The sequence below is a fragment of the Cricetulus griseus genome, chromosome 7 (genome assembly GCF_003668045.3).
Source record: "Cricetulus griseus strain 17A/GY chromosome 7, alternate assembly CriGri-PICRH-1.0, whole genome shotgun sequence".
Classification (NCBI taxonomy): Eukaryota; Metazoa; Chordata; class Mammalia; order Rodentia; family Cricetidae; genus Cricetulus; species Cricetulus griseus.
The window spans coordinates 46,192,467-46,209,327 of record NC_048600.1 but is presented as its reverse complement, the minus strand read 5'-3'; the positions used below and the strand labels follow the sequence as shown (position 1 = coordinate 46,209,327).

General features: G+C 48.2%; 1 protein-coding gene across 1 annotated transcript in view; it reads left to right on the top strand.

Annotated features, from left to right (window-relative positions):
* Nsg2 (neuronal vesicle trafficking associated 2) overlaps positions 1-14,027 on the top strand; it is a 58,056-nt gene extending 44,029 nt beyond the window's left edge. The window contains exons 3-4 of the mRNA XM_035448196.1: positions 11,368-11,478; positions 13,836-14,027. Of these exons, the coding sequence (XP_035304087.1) occupies positions 11,368-11,478; positions 13,836-14,027 (303 nt within the window). The remainder of the gene's footprint in view (positions 1-11,367; positions 11,479-13,835) is intronic.
* Positions 14,028-16,861: the final 2,834 nt, after the last annotated feature.

Sequence of the window (16,861 nt, the reverse complement as noted above, 5' to 3'; positions counted from 1 at the left end):
CAGTAACCCAAGAAACACTCACCAAAACAGGAAACAAAAACAAAAACAAAAACAAACCTGAAGGTGGAACGTAGGAAAGAGTGCATTTACTCCCATTTTCCAGTATAGGGCTCACTAGAATTCCTGTTTCTGGTTAGGAGCATGCTTTCCCTTTCTTCCCCACAGAGGGCATCCCCCCTCACAATGCACACATAAGAAGCCTCCCTATACCTGTCTCTGGGGTGAGTCTCTCTAGGTTCCCATACCACGAGTCCTGGCTGTGGTCATACCTAATGCCGAGGCATCATAGCTTCTTGCCCTCTGAGGCCGGCTGCACTAGGCTTTGAGTTTGCCAACATCAGGAGCCCAGGAACAATGACTCCTATCTAGTCAGGGCCTGGAGCATAGTGTACTTGACTGTTGATAGACTGACGACATCTGTGTACTCTAATCAGTCTCTACAATGAGGGGCCACCCCAAAGACTTCAAAAAATGCCACCTCTGGCCCCACTGATGGTACACAGCTGGTCCTGTGCAGTCTGCCTCCTCATCTCCATGGATGAGAACAATCTCAGCATCACAAATACCATGTTTTATTTAGCCACTTTCATTCTTCTATCTCCTTTCTTGGGGAAAAGTTGATTTAAAAAAAAAAAATCAGGTCAGCAAAATCAATTTGGAGATTCAGAACAGAGCTGCAGGGCTGTTAGGCAAGTCGGCAGAAGCTCCAGAGCCAACGAGACAGACTGTACCTTTAATTCCCAGGGAGGGTGAGAAGCCATGCCTGTCCACAAGGCAGTCAGCATTGGCAACAGGGCCCCTGTGGACACAGACCCTAGGGAGTGTCCTAGTTAGGGTCATGATCGCTGTGATAAAACACCATGACCAAAGAATTTGGGGAGGAAAGGGTTTATTTATCTTTCACTTCCACATCACAGTTCATCATCAAAGGAAGTCAGAACAGAAACTTAAACCAGGCAGGAACCCAGAAGCCGAGGCTTATAAGAGGCCATGGAAGAGTGCTGCTTACTGGCTTGCTCCTCATGGCCTGCTCAGACTGCTGCCCAGGACCACCTGCCCACAATGGACTGGGTTCTCCCCCATCAATTGCTAATTAAGAAAATGTCCTATAGGTTTGCCTATAGGTGGATCTTGTGGAGGCATTTTCTCCATTGAGGCTTCCTTCTCTCTGATGACTCCAGCTTGAGTCAAGTTGACATAAAACTAGCTAGAAGGGGGGCACATTTCTGCTCCATAATGGCCTTGCTGCCTTTGTCCATGAGGTGGAAGGACTCCCTGCCGAATCTTCTGGGTCCTCATACCTCCTTTTCTACATGCCCGACAGACAGACAGACACACACACACACACACACACACAGAGAGAGAGAGAGAGAGAGAGAGAGAGAGAGAGAGAGAGAGAGAGAGAGAGAGAGAGAGAGGAGGGGTGATGGGGGGGCAGTCTGTGTAAAGAGCTCATAGAGTAAGACAGATCACCTCCCCCCTCTCCCCCTGGAGACACCCGCTTGAAAGTTTGGCCTCTGGGAACTTACATGTTAAGAGTGTTCCACCATTCCCAGAATTGATGGAGGGCTCTCTGTGCCTCAGTTTACACACAGCATGGTGTGTGCTGCACACTGGCCTTCCATCTGGCACTCTAGAACAAAGGGAAGTGTTCAGCAGAGGGTGACTTTGAGACCAGCACCCAGCACAAATCCCCAGGCACTGAGTCTCTAATGAGCTTCATGTGGCTCATTAGAGCTAAAATGCTGGCATGTGTGCTGGAGAGAGGGGTCTGTGGTTAAGACCACTTGCTGCTCTTGTAAAAAGATACAGATTTGACTCCTAGACCCACATGGTGGCTCACAACTGCCTGTAACTCCAGTTCTAGGCGCTCTGACATCCTCTTCTGGCCTCTTCTGATTGATATACAGGCAAAATACCTATGCACAGAAAGCAAAATCAACAACAAAAAAAAAAAATAAATGTTTAAGTAGGGATGCAAAACCACCCTGTGTGGCCCCACCAGGAGAGCCTTTGGAGCTGGTGCCTGGTTGAACCTGGCCATGGGCTCTTTTCTCTTCTAATGTCTTTGATGTGGGCCTTTGATGGTGATAAGCCACAGCCAGGCACACATGTCATGCCTAGTCCTCTGAGTCATCCTGGCCATGACCTTGGGAACCTCTGACAGAGGTCTCCTTCCTTCTTCTGTTCTGGTGTTTTACTTCCAAGAGCCCTGAAGAGGGTGAGCATGGATTTCACAGAGGCCCTGTGCTTTGGAGACAGAACACAGGGGCTTGCCCCCATCTTCCTGTTATGCTTTCCTGAGCCCCACTGACATCTCTTACTTTTCTTCTTGTCTCATTGTCAGGGTTGGGGTAATAGTTCTTGATATTTCTGCATTGAAGGAGCCTAGCCACCGGTTTGGGGGTGGTCAATCCCTCACACACACACCCATGGCTGGCAGTACAGAATAGTATGGCTTCAGTTGGGCATGGTGGCAAGATCCACATGAGTTCTGGAGCCACCTCACAAACAGGGAAGGAGAGCCCTCCCCTCTCCTCTTCTGAGGCCAGAAAAAGGAATTTGGCTGTCACAAGCAAATGACAGCTCTGGGTATCTTGCTTCCAGGCTGCCAGGATCTGTATGTACTACACTGATTTCTGGGGTAGGGTGGGTGGAGGCTATCAGAACCCAGAGATTGCAGGCCCTGGAGGTGAGAAGTGAGAGGAGGGTTTGAGCATTTCCACAGTGTTCAGAAGGATCATTTAGGAAAAGCCCTCAGTGGAAAAGGAAGAATTGATTAGGCAGCGGAGGCAGAAGAATCAGAGAGGTCAGAGATTCCTTTCAGTATCAGGACATGAATCGCCAGCAAGTCCTCAAAGGATGCCTCTGCCTCGAGGAAGCTCAGAGAGAGGCTGGCTCTGCCCTTGAAGGGGCTGCTAGTCAGCTGGGGAGCCCAGAGCACACATGATGGTGACAGTGCCACATCCCAGGCCCTGGTGTTAAAGATGCAGCTGAGCCACATTCAGGCCTGGTGGGGCCCAGGCCCAGAAGGACTAGAGTTTCCTGGGGCTGAGTTGGTGCCTTCATACTCTTGTGGATCTTCCTCTCCCACTGCCACATATCAATTGTATCAGGGCACTTGGTATAGATCGGTGTAACAGCTTAGAACCATTTCCCATGTGAAGTCAAGGGTTCTTGGGAAGCTTAGAATTAGTGTGAGGTTGATCTCTGTGCCCTCCCCTCAAGAAACCCTGAAAGACCACAGTGTGTCAAATGGGATGAGAGAAAAGAAACCACTAGAATCTATTCTTTGGTTAGGAACAAGAAGATGGTTGCATATGACAAGTTATTCTGTCTGCCTCTGACACAAATCTGTAAAATGGGCACAAATCTGGCACATGTGCCGGGGTCATTTCTGTGAGACACTGAACATCTTCTACCCTGATCCAGGCCTACCCAGAGGCTGTTATGCATTGCCACCCTCAGTCACTACAAGGATGCCACCAGCACCAACCTGAGCAGAGAAGAAAGCTGAGGTCCCCAAAGACAGGAGAGCCAGCCAGGTGCATAGCCACCCAGGTGCATACAGCACTGGGGCTTCCATCTAGATGGCCCAACTTCAAAGAGTCTTGTGTTCTGCCTGGTACCAAGGAGAGTGCTAAGAGAGCCAGAGCCATTTCGGTGGGCTTTGCAGAGGCTCCAATCCCGTCCTGCTCCACTGCAGCCTATTGTCAGAATCTCAGGACCAAACGATTCCATCTCTTCAGGTAGCAGCTGCCATATATGTGTCATTGGGCAGCTCTGGTTTTGTGCTTCCATGAAATTTAATTTCCCCAGTGTGAGAGCTCCTGTTGCCACAAGATTTCCAGGGTTTATTCTCTTCATACGGAAAGGCCATTTGTTGTGCATTGTAGCAAAGAGGGACAGTAGGACCTGCATGCTAACAAGGCCCTTGCTTCCCCAGCGATGAGCCTTCTGCATCAGCAGCCCGGCTGGGCAGACAGTGGATGGCTTTTGTTCTTCGCCACCCCCTTTCTAATGTCTGTGATGACATGTGCTCCTAGAATAAATGGGCAATTTGCCTCACGGTAACATGGCACTTCATTGTCCTCCTGCAGGCAAGTGAAGCTGCAGACAGGGAGAGTTAGCAGAGCATGTCGGGTGGCAGTCAGGGAAGGACCACAGACATGTTCTGGGGCTTTGGTCAGGCTTTGCTCTTTCAATTATCAAGAACTGTCTCCCATCGTGCCTCAGTTTCCAACTCTGTAAGTGAGGAAGATGACTGAGCTTTTAAGAGCAGCATGAGGCTTAAAAGAGAGAGCGCAAAAACCACACCACTCAATGCACCACTGAACAGTCAGTGAGAGCTAGTAACTACGCCTGTGGTCAGGAGTTTGGAGGCACCATCTCATGGAGTCTTCATGTCAGTCTTGAGTGTGCACTGACTTACCACTGGGCCCTCCTTCCCTTCCTGTCTCCCCGGAACAATGAAATGGGGGCCCGGAAGTCAGCATCACGGCAAATCCCTGTGATCTGGGCACTCAGAGGCAGAGGCAGGAGGATGAGTTTGAGTTCAGCTGGAAGCTGGGGCTTTAGAGAACAGCAAGGGACTAAGGTGTCTGTCTCTGTGTCTCCCTATCTCTGTCTCTCTGTCTCTCTCATATACACGCGCGTGCGCGCGCACACAGACACACACACACACACACACACACACACACACACACACACGCTACAGAATTGTGAGCTGGGTGTGTGAAGGGATGACAGAATGCTGATAGTATACTTCGTGCACACACACACACACATACACACACGCACACACACACACACACACACACACACACACACACACACGAACACTACAGAATTGTGAGCTGGGTGTGTGAAGGGATGACAGAATGCTGATAGTGTACTTCGTGCACACACACACACACACACACACACACACACACACACACAGCAAGAGAAGGAGATGTGTGACGTGTTGGACCTCAAAGCTTAAGAGTTTGTGGAGTGGGGGCAGGGAGAATGATTGGCACACCATACATGGTGACAAACAGCCGTCCTCCTGAGGATCTGGGACTGAAGTACGTGAGGAGCTTGGTGGATGATGTGGAGAAACAGCTTTTGTGGCTTCCATGCTGGGCACTATTAGAGGACATGGTATTAGTTCCCTGGAGCTGCCATGAAAAATGGGCCACAAACCCTGTGGTTTAATGCAGTGTAACTTCACTCACTCTCAGTTTCAGAAGCCAGGAGTTCAAAACTAAGATGTGGATAGGCCCTCTTTATTAGGATTACTGCTGCTATGATAAACACCATGATCAAAGCCACTTGGTGAGGAAAGGTTTATTTGGCTTACCCTTGCACATTTCACTGAAGGAAGTCAGGGCAGGAACTCAAGCAGGGCAGGAACCTGGAGGCAGGAGCTGATGCAGAGGCCATGGAGGGTGCTGCTTACATGGCAATCAAGGCTTGCTCACATGGCTTGCTTAGCTTGCTTTCTTATAGAACCCAGGACCACCAGCCCAGGGATGGCACCACCCACCATGGGCTGGGCCCTCTCCCATCAATCACTAGTTAAGAAAATGCCCTATAGGCCTCCTGCAGCCCAATCTTATGGAGGCATTTTCTCAATTGAGGCTCCCTTCTCCCCAGTGACTCTAAAACCTATTTCAAGTTAACATGAAACTAGCCAGCAAAGTCTTCTCCCCTCACCTCTTCCAGCTCCTATGACTCCCTCCATTGCTTCTCCTTCCTCTGTATGTCTGTCTTCCTAAGTCTCCAATAAAGCCATGTCTCCTGAACTTTAATAGCCACTTGGGTGATCCACAATGGTCTCACCTTTGACCTAATCATACCTGCCGTACCCATCCCTCCAAATAAGGTACCATTTATGGCAGATTAAGATGTGGGCATGCATTTCAGGGCCAGGACCCTTCCTGCTCCAGGGATTCATTTGCACCGTCTAACTGACCCCCTCCTTTGTGGAGGAGGAAGGTTTCCAAGGCAATCAAAGCTAGAGCCCATGGGGCAGAACCCTCTCCTGCACACTCAGCACTGCTGCCCCGTGTGAAGAACTGTCTCTGACCTGGGCTTCATGCTAGCATGCTGCAGGTGAGCACACGCTCAGTCCATGCTTTCTGAGGAGCAGAGCAGACCAGCACCCAGGCGGCAGGTCGCATAGTTCAGCTCCTGAGAGTATGCTGCTTAGTGAACTGTGTATCCTTGTGGAAAGCACATGACCTCTCTGTGCTGAATCTCATCTAAATGATGACAGTCCAGAAGAATCTACCTCATCAGCCATCAGTTAGACAGAACCCGACTCCGGAAGTGAGAGTTGACCCACACGGCCTCCCAAGGGGAACAACAGACAGACCAGGTTCTTTCTGACACAGCAGCATCTCAGAGAGCAGGAGTGGATAGGAAAAGACTAAGTGTTGCTTGAGAACTTGAGGGGAGATTGGGGGAAGAGGCTCTATCCTTGATCTGGGGCATCCGGGATGGATAGAGAAGTTAGTGACTTTGGAGGTCAGAACTGGTGACCAGACAGAGCAAGGGAGGTCAGGGTTGTGTGGGGGCCTAGTCGGCTGTGCTGAGCAAACACAATGGAGGAAGGGCTGCTTTCAGCAAAGCAGCAGCTAGGAGTCTGGGTATCCAGGGCAGGCAGGGCTGGCTGTGGCCAGAAGGAGGAGGAGGGGAGAGGGAGAGGATCTGCTGAAAACATCAGAGTGGCACTTTCTCCTGGTCTAGGGTGGCACAGGCCTCCAAAGCTTCATGGTTCCAGTCCCTGTCACCTCAGTAGTGTCTCCTGGAGCTCTCCTGTCACAAGGCGGCTCCTTCTAGGTCCTCTGGGTCCCCAGGTTCTTAGCAGTCTAGAATGTTCTGCCCAGAATCACACTATGTCTAGCTTCTTCCAGCCCACCCTGCCCTCCATTCACTCTGCCCCACACCCGCCCTGCTCTGTGACATGCTGGGAGGTTATTCAGTTAGGGGCTGATCTGATATCTGACTGTTCACTGCACCGTCCTAGTAGCCTGTCTGCCTCACGGCGGCGTTTGGCTCACAGCAGACCTTGACATCTGTTTGTGATGAGGAAGTCAGAGAGTGAGGGAATGAGCAGAAGAGAGGGACAGGTGTTGGCAGGTGGTGGCGAGGCATCACACGACGCCTCACATCTAGCGTGAAAAACACGTAATTCACTGCCAGTCCCAGATTATTAAATTCTAGGTTGAAGCCAAGGGCATTACACATTTCCAGGAACCGGGTGCTGTGAGTGAGTCAATAAATCATGTTATGGAGCCCAATTTCTATGTTCAGAGCATGATATGGTGTGTGGAGAAATAGAAGGCCCTTCCCTGAAGGCTAAGGCTCACTCTTCCATGGGGTTCTGGAGACCTCTGAGTTCCACAGAGAGTCCAGAAAGGGAGAAGCTGGTCTCTATCTGCCTGAAAATCTCACTGCAAACCAAATCAGAAACCCCTAGCTCCTAAGCAAGTCTCTTTAACTCAACTCGTTCTACTCTACCACCCAGGCTAGCTCTTGCTAAAGCCTAATCTTGATCCAGCCACTTTCCTGTGTAAAACCTTCAGTAGTTCCCTGCCACCCTAGAGTTAAGGCTCCATGCTGAGTATGTCCACTCCCCACCCCTCCGCTCCAGGTTTCTCTCTCATTTGCCTCCTCTGAGCCAAACCTACCATACTTCTAGGACAGCCCAGATCTTCTCCAGCCACCTTCCTGAAGGTACACATTCCTGTACTCAGAGCCTCCTGCCCTCCCACTTGCTGTTCTCTGCAGTTACCCATACTGTCACATCCCACCCCCCAGGTTAGTCCCAGAGCCCCCTATGCTGACAGCCTTGGTCACAGAGAAATCCCTACTAGAATCTAGGAGAGAAAGGAAGGAAGGCTTTCAGACAGCATGGCCTCCATTTATCCAAACAGAAGCAAGCCTGATAGGCAGAACCACACACATGAGCAGGCTACTCCCCAGCCCCCACTCAGCCAGCACTCACCATTCATGGAGGCCACCCCATCCAGGGTCTACACACAGTGTTCTCTTCCCTGCCCACACTAAGGAGCCAGGGACTTCAGACATTGTGCAGTGTGGGCTCTACCCCAGAGATTCTGATGTCGTTACATAGGTGAATCCAGGAGATGGGGGTTGCTTAAAATGTTATCCATACATGATAACATATACAGCCAGCCTGAGATCCAAATCCAAACAGCTTACAGGAGGAGTCAGTCTTCCCAGGAGTGTACCTTGCAGTCCACTGGAAGGTTGAAAACTGTGCCCACATCCTGGGCCCATTTGCTCCTTGTCCTTTAAGTTAGATCCACAGGAGGGGGAAACCTAGATGCCAGCATCCTCAGGTCCCTCTGATGCTTCTGACAGTAGACTTGAAACCACATCATTTCTCTTCCCTCTTCTTTTCCCAGTGATGTTTCCTGAAAGTCTCTCTGTCACACAGTCAGCCTCAATGACCTTGGTAAATCACACCCTGCTCCTCTCAGAGAAGGTTAGGAATGGGAGATCCCTGATATGTCTGGGGAGGATACCCCTAGATGAGCACCGTGGGTGTTCTTCTCTAACCTGCTAGTGTCCCCTGGAGTGGGAGCACCCACCCTAAGTGGATTCCCTAGACCATGCCTGTCTTTAGGCATCTTGCCCTGCAAGGCTGGACTCTGCTCAGTCAGAGGCTGGGATCACATGTGCTCACTGGATGGGAGAATTTCCCAGAGTCCCCTCGAGCTGCCTGGGATTGCTAGCAGTGGCAAGGTGGGCCTGTGGATCTCTGCTCACTGCTTTGTATGCATGAGGTCTACAGACATGTTGTTGCCACAAATATTGCCTCAAATGACTGTTTGCATCCTGATATCGTGGGCAAGCCACTTTCTGGGCCTGAGGAGAGGCTAGCAACATTTTAAAGCACTCTGATGGAGTCACCACATACAGAAATGGCTCCCACCCTGGAGGCAGAGTGTTCCCTCCGCTCTGGCATTTAAAACCTGAGGTAAAAATTCCCACACTGTAAAATTAGTCACTTTAAGACGAAATATTCAGTGACATTTAGAATATTTACAGCACTATGTGACCATCATCCTTGTCTAATTTCAAAACATTTTCATCACCCAGAAGGAACCTGGGACCATTATCAGTCATCCCCCATTGCCCCCTCCAAGCCCCTGGCAATTGCCAATGTGTTCTCTCTCTCTACAGTTTAATCTATTCTAGATATTTCATGGTGACCTTTTAGATATGACTTCTTTTATTAACTATAATGATTTTGAGGTCTCTCTACATCTGTCATACATATTTCATTCCTCTTATGACTGAATGATATTATGTGGATACACACTATTTATCAAGATCAGTGGGTGACTGGATACAGGACCCCCTGGTGAACACCAGCCTCCACAGATGTGCAATTCCCATGCATTTACATATGACCTTTGTACATCTTCCTCTGTGTGTTAGTTCTCCTCTGAAGTTCTTATAAAACCTGGTACAATATAAAAATTCATGTGAATTATTGCTGTATTCTTATATGGGGAACGTGATAAGAAAAAGTCGAAGTGTGTTCGGTATAGAAAATTTTACTTTTCCACATATTTTTTGTTCCTAGTTGACTGAATCCATTAATGTAGGATCATTAAATATGGGGGGATGATAAGATGATATTTGGTTATCCTGGGCAAATGTTTGAACTGTTTCTGTCTTTTGATTCTTGGACAATATGGAAATTTTTAGTGTCTTAGACACTGTCTAACCAGTGCTTTTGAATTCTTGGCATTGGTGAGTGGTGATCCTGGGTGACCCACTTTCCTGTGTATTTAAATACTAATTTGGGGAAGCATAGCATCCCCCAGGTCCCATTTCCATGGGCTTCTGCAATTCAGGTCTATGTCCTGCATAGTGACCTGGGTGGGATCTCAGCATCATCTCATTTTACTGAGTGATAATGGCCCCAACCCTACCTGGAGGGCTGATGTGTGTGCAGTAGGCTTCAACAGAGGGCTTGGGTAATGCAAGGAGTGGCCAGGACAGCATGATGCTTCAACAATAACTCATGTCCATATGAGTATAGGAATCCCTCAAGGACTGTGTTCCCCAAAGGGTTCAGCCTGATTCTCTCCCCACTTTCTTTCCCTTTTGAAATTCCTCCCACCCAGTATTTAAAGGGTCCTCAGACAGCTTCACTCATTCAGAGTATCACAGACTCCTGTCTCCTACGGTTTCCCACATATCTTAGGGTGACAAAGTGGGATTGAGAACCCCCAAATCATTGATTTGATTTTTCTCCTAGATCAAAAGGAACTTTCTCCTCCTGGGAGGAACTGTACCAAATTTCTAGGCCAACTGATTTAATGGGCTAGCAGCTGTTTAAAAATAATAATACACCCAAATTTTGACAAGAACTCAACAGGCCCAGTATGGTGTGGAGGGGTCGCCTTTACTCTTGTACACACGTGGTGTCATGGACACAGTGTGTGAGCTTGTAATTAACCATTTACTCCTTTCTAGTAAGTCCAGGTGTTGCTTTTGTTTGGCGTTGTGGCACTAAACAAAAACTTGCTTGTAGCTAACAGCCAGGAGTTGCTCCTTTACTCTGAGCTGGTTGGTTGGTGATGACTGCATGCTTTGGGGGTAGAGAAAGGACACTTGAACATAAAATGTCCAAGTCCTTTTTATGGTTGTGTGTCAATGGTGCTATTGAAAGCCTTTAAAGTTTTAAGGGCTGTATCAGTACTGCTGGTGAGAGGTGGCATGGCTTCAGGCAGTCTGGAAATGACTGAAGTGATCAGGTCATGGCAGTTTTTCCTTACCAGCTGCTGTGCAGTATAGGGGGACACAGATAAGGGTGGCCATGAGATTTGTGTTCAGTGCTGACCATGTGGAGCTAGTATTTCCTGTGGTAGGAAGAAAGGGGCTAGAATAAAGTTAGAGTGGGGGAACAAACGGAAAGGGGACACATTCAAGGTAGCTTTCGGGTGTCCAAATAGAGGCAAAGCAAGCAATTGATGCCTAGCATTAGAATACAGTGGTGGTAAAGGAGGAAAGCAGTCAGTCCTATGTGTGATGACTTAGTGCCTTCCCCACCATTCCCCATGTTAACAGGTAGGGGGAGAGCACATGGAGAGTCAAGAAAGAACTTTCTAGATTTTCCTGCTGGAGGGAGAAACTGAAGTTCATGGAGTCCAAGTTTTCTCAGGGTCATACTAAATTTTAGTTAGTGACAAAGCCAAGATACAGCCAATTTCCCAGGTGCTGGGTCCCTCCCCTTCCCGGCATACCAGACTGCCTCTTGGCTTTAGGTACTGTAGGCTGCATGGCTGAAAGCACATGAGCTGAAACTGTGTGACACTCAGTTCTGTCTTCTCTCAGGTCACCATTCTTGTCAGCCTGGCCCTTGCTTTCCTTGCCTGCATTGTGTTCCTGGTGGTTTACAAAGCCTTCACCTATGACCACAGCTGTCCTGAAGGATTTGTCTATAAGGTAAGGGGCACGGGGCAGGTGAATAGTCCTCGGTGGTTGCCAATAATTGCTTCCCTGATGGCCATATTTGAGTATGGGCCTATCCCCAAGAACTGAAACACAGCTGAAAGGAAGTAATCTGTCTTCCTGAAGGACCAGTCTCAGGCAGGCACTTGAGTGCTTACAGCAAGGTCAGGAAGTGGCCAGCTCCAGGCTATGCATGAGCAGTGAAGGATGCCCACTGACACTTGACACTGACTTGCTCGTCTTTGGAAATCTCTGCCTCATACAGATCTTCCAGACTAGCTTGCTGATTCCTTATTTCGGGGTGTCCCTAAGGAGACAGGAGGCAGAGAGCAGTGCTCCCAGGCTTTTCCCCCAGCCTGTGTCCAGACCCCAGATCCTCTGGGTCCCTTTCCTCCTGACCAAATTGCCTTTTAGTCGCCCTCCTTCCTTCAAAGACTTGGATGACCTGGGGCTTTCCTTATTCCTTTGAAGAATTATGTATGCCCAAAAAGTTAAATAGTTTAGCACACAAAAAAACCCCGATAAATAAAATAAACAAATAAACAAGCCCATTGGGTAACAGACTCTCAATACATGGTAGTTGCAATAAAGTTAGCTGTTTTAAATATGAAACAGGTCATCACCTGTATTTTTTTTCTTAGTTTTTTTGGGGGGCGTGGTCTCTAGCTGTTCCTAGAACTCCTTTTGTAGACCAGGTTGGCCTCGAACTCACAGAGATCCAACTGCCTCTGCCTCCCAAGTACTGGGATTTACCACCACCTGGCAACGCTAATTTTTATAATCAGCATTCACTGAGTATTTATTTTCTGTCAGGCTATTTACTAGAAATTTCCATAAACATCATCTCTACTAAGCCATCCTGAAATGGGATTATTTTTGTCCCCATTTTCCATAAGGAGTAACAGAAATTCGAGGTATTTAGTTAAGAGGATTTCCCAAGGCATCACAGCTAGGAAGATATTCCAAAGTGGGGGATCAATTGGGGGCTGCTCCATCTTGAGAGTGTGTGTCTTTTAATGCTGCTATGTGCCTGCGTGGCGTGATGCTCTTAATGGATAAAAGCTGAGGTTCTGAAAGAATGGAGACAGTGACAGCAAGTACTGGAGAGAGCTGAATAAACCACACTTTATCCACACAAGGGGATTCTTTGGAAGTATGATATCGAAAAAAGACTGTCTGCTTTGCGGCATAGATTTCCCTCCAAGATGACATTGGTAAACAAAGGAAGAAAATTCTTCCTGTGTGTGAGAGAGGGGAGGTGAGAGGGGCTTGTTCTACTTTTTCCAGAAGGAAATTCTATAAAGATAAAAATTTCAAATACCAAACATGGATACCCAGAGGGGAGGAAAGAGTCGGGGATGGATGCAGCATTCATCCAGAATTAGCTCTTTGTATTATTTCCCTTAAAATACATAAGTAATAGGCTTGTTTGATAAATAAATAAGGAAAAGTAAACCCTGGAGATTAAAAACAAGCCAAAAAGGAACCTAGTTCTGTATCAAGTGGAGAGGCTCAGCAAAGAAAACTAGCATTTCAAATAGCCATTGAGTGTAGCCTGTAGATGCAGAACCTTAGTAGAATGTTTGGGTGCTCCTCGGCTCACTATGGGAGGTGACAGGAGAAGCCCATCACAGGCTGAAACTATCATAAATTCAAAGTGCCCTTTAGTACATCTCACCTTTCAGGTGGCAGAACTTTATATGGGCCTACAGTTGGCCAAAACCGCCTGGAACAAAGCCTACTTTATAACATTAGCTATTTAATGCCATTATTAAATACTGTGTTAAATTGAGAAACAGGATTGTATAGGTACACATTAGTCCATCAGACAGTTGAAAATGCCCAAGTCAAACCCTTATAAACAGAGGATGTCTATAGCCTAAGGATATTAAGACATTGAACATCCATTCCCTATGAGTGCTAATATTGGTAGTATGTTATGAGTATCCTATACACGGTGGAATGATACAAATGCATAATACAAATTCATATTAATGTTAGGAACCAATAACCTTGATATGAGAAAAGAAATGCATATATTAAACAAAGGACATGAAATTGTCATTATCTGTGGACAATGGCCCAGACAGCCACTGATGACCTGATGTCATGCTACCAGGAGCAGATGAGTCTGGTCTTACCTCAGCACCAGTAGGTGTATCTCCTCTGTTCTGAAGATGGCGATGGTATAATATTGGGGAAGGTCTGCTGAGGCCAGGCCCAGGAGTACTGTCTCCTGTGGTGAGATTGACAGCCAAATGAAATAGGAGCTTCTGCACAGGGCAGCAGTGTCTCCACGGGTGCCAGCAGCCCACCCAGCTACTCTTGACACTTATCTCTTTCTTCCCCAGCACAAGCGCTGTATCCCGGCCTCACTGGATGCTTACTATTCATCCCAGGACCCCAGCTCCAGGAGCCGCTTCTACACAGTCATCAGCCACTACAGTGTGGCCAAGCAGAGCACTGCACGGGCCATCGGGCCGTGGCTGTCGGCAGCTGCCGTCATCCATGAGCCCAAGCCACCCAAGACCCAGGGCCATTAGAGGCCTGCCCCAGCCGGGGTAGGGGGGGTGGGTGGAGAGGGGAACCCCCCAACTGGCTAAGCAAAGCTGGAGCTATAACACTGTACTGCTGGGGTACGGGGTGGGGGCGGGGCAGGATGGGGTCTTGGGAGAACTCCCCGAAAATATTGTGCACTGGAGTTGTCTGAATCGATCTTTCCTTTTGTCCTTTCGTATTGTTGCTTCGTACCCAAGTCAGGCTCGTGTACAAAGGCATGTTTCGTGTTGATTGTTCCCATGTAAGATATTTTCAAAGCCACCGCTTATTCTTTGTTAGGATAATTTAGAGACAGAAAGGGGAGCCAGAGAAAATGAATAAAAAGCATGAAACGGGCTCCACATGGAAGACACAGCAGGGCAGTAAAGAGCACAGCCTCTCCAGGCTTCTTAGGTAAGGCACCGTGTGGCTTCAGTGTAGGCGGCCAAGTATCTGTGTGGCAAAGGGTGGGCTGTTCAGTTTGCCTGTGGTCTGCAGGAGAGGAGCATGGCAAGGCAGGGAAGGCTGAATTGGAGAGAAAGGTGATGTTGGCATTTCTAAACCAGAAATGTATAGAGTACCACTCAGTGGTGAGTTTGCAAGATGAGCACAAACCCACGGGGGAGGCAACCTTGCTCAGCCTGGAACAGCCCACGGGACCTAGGCTCTGCACAATCACAGGGAGGCTGTTGTGCATCAGCAAACACAGACGTGGGTAGATGTTGTCTTTCTTTTATTTTTTCTAGGTGTATCCCTAGATGCTGCCTGTGATTTAAAGATGGCAGGGGTTGAAAGGGAAAGAAAGGATTAGAGGTGACCAGGAAACAGGTCAGGTGGGTGGTCCCAGGTCCGGCTAGAAGCATAGGCACCCAGGTTTTATGTTTGCTCTTTTCCAAAGTGCTAATGACAGCAGCAGCAACAATTGGATCCTAGCCAAGAAATCAGAGAGACGGCCAGAAGGAAACTTGAAGATTGGGCCTGCAATGGTAGCAGGTCATTTCTAAAGGAAGCTAGAGAAGGTAGCTGTCTTTGGTTCACTTTGTAGTGTTGACAGAGGATAAGCATCCAAACTCCCCAGCTGGGTTCCAGAAGCACCTAACTGGGGGGTAGGGAGCAGGGGGCATGGCTAGCATCCTTAGGCTTCCCATTCCAGGGCACATAAGCAGGGACCTCTTGCTTCCCAGGAGCACTCCAGGAAGGCCCTTTTCTGTGCAGGTGCTGGCTTTAGGCCCAAGAGGACCAGAACTGGCCAGAAGAATTGTTCATTTGACATGTGTTACTGTTTCCCAGGGCCTCTCCAACAGGCCATCTTGTGAGATCAAATGAAAGGTCTCCCCTGTAGCTCTGTTATGTCACCTGAAGGGTGTTTTCTGTGGCTTTGTGAGATCAAATGAAAGGTCTCCCCTGTAGCTCTGTTATGTCACCTGAAGGGTGTTTTCTGTGGCTTGCTATATTGCCGAAATCATTTTACACAGCAGCTGGGTAATAGGAGTAGAGTAGCTCAAGCTATCCTGCCAAACACGATCATCTGATTTTTCCTCCCTCCTCCCCCCCTCCTCCCATCACCTTGAGTCACCTGTAAATTCATCTGTCATCTGAAGCCGATCAACAAATTGTCCCTAGCAAAACCACAGAGCGCTTTATAATTTTGTGGTGTATTTTTGTCAGTAGGTAGCAGAGGCTGAAGTATTTTTTGGTGTAATTCTTGAAATTTTCTGACAGGAAAAGAAATAAACATAGATGTGTCTGAGAGTCTTGAGCATCCTTTACAGCTTTACCTTCTGCTCAGAGAGCCTGATGGGGCGGGGGAGGGGGATGCTGAGGATACAGGAGGGGGGATTGGGAGGCCAGGAGCAGAGTGTCCTGTTAGTGGGAGGAGGCAGTGGGGGCACGGAAGTGGGGGCACAGAAGTGGGGGCATGGTGGGGTGGGGATCTCTACCTTAAAGTAACGAAGGCCTGATACACTGCTGACATCCTGTCATGGATACTGAGGGCCTGGGCAAGATCCTGAAGCCCTAACAAGCACTTTATATGATCTAAAGCACTTTATATGGTATTGAAGGTGTCACATGACACAAAGGTCCTCGAAGGGTACAGAGGTCCAGATAGATATTTTGTTGCTGAGTAGCTAATAGGATGCCAAAGGTGAAGTATGTGACACAGAGAGGCTGATAACGCTGAGGTCGTGGTGTGCTGCTGCTGTTCTGATGGATTCAGAAGGCCTGACACAATACTAAGGAAATTACATGATGCAGAACTCCTGATGATTCAGAGGGTCTGACACGATGCTTGTGTCCTTACATAATGCTGGCCTCAGGTTACAGTCCTAACATCATAGTAAAGCACTGACGTGCCAGAAAGGGACCTGCCACTGCATTTACTCCCTGATCACTTACTGAAGATCTGAGGGGATGCCGAGGACCTGGATATGACACTCAGTTTCTAAAATGATGCTGCAGGCTGACTCGATGGTGAGTTACTGACGTGGCATTGAGGTCCTGATGATGCTGCAGTTATAGCACTGTTCTATGTCCTGATATGCTACTGAAACAAGGTCCCAAAATGATGCTGAGCTCTAGACACAACAGCAAGACCAGATACCACACTGACGTCCATGTACATTGTTTTGTTACGTCATAAACTGAGGGCACAAAATGATGCTCAGTGTCTATATGGTACAGACACATAACATGATGCTGAGTTCCTGACATGATTCTGAGGTCTTGGGATTATGCTGAGTCTCTGATATAATTGATGTTGGGGTCTAGCACAATGCTGAGGTCTTTATATGAAGCTGGAGGCCAGATATTATATTGGGGTCCAACATGCTGGTGAGTT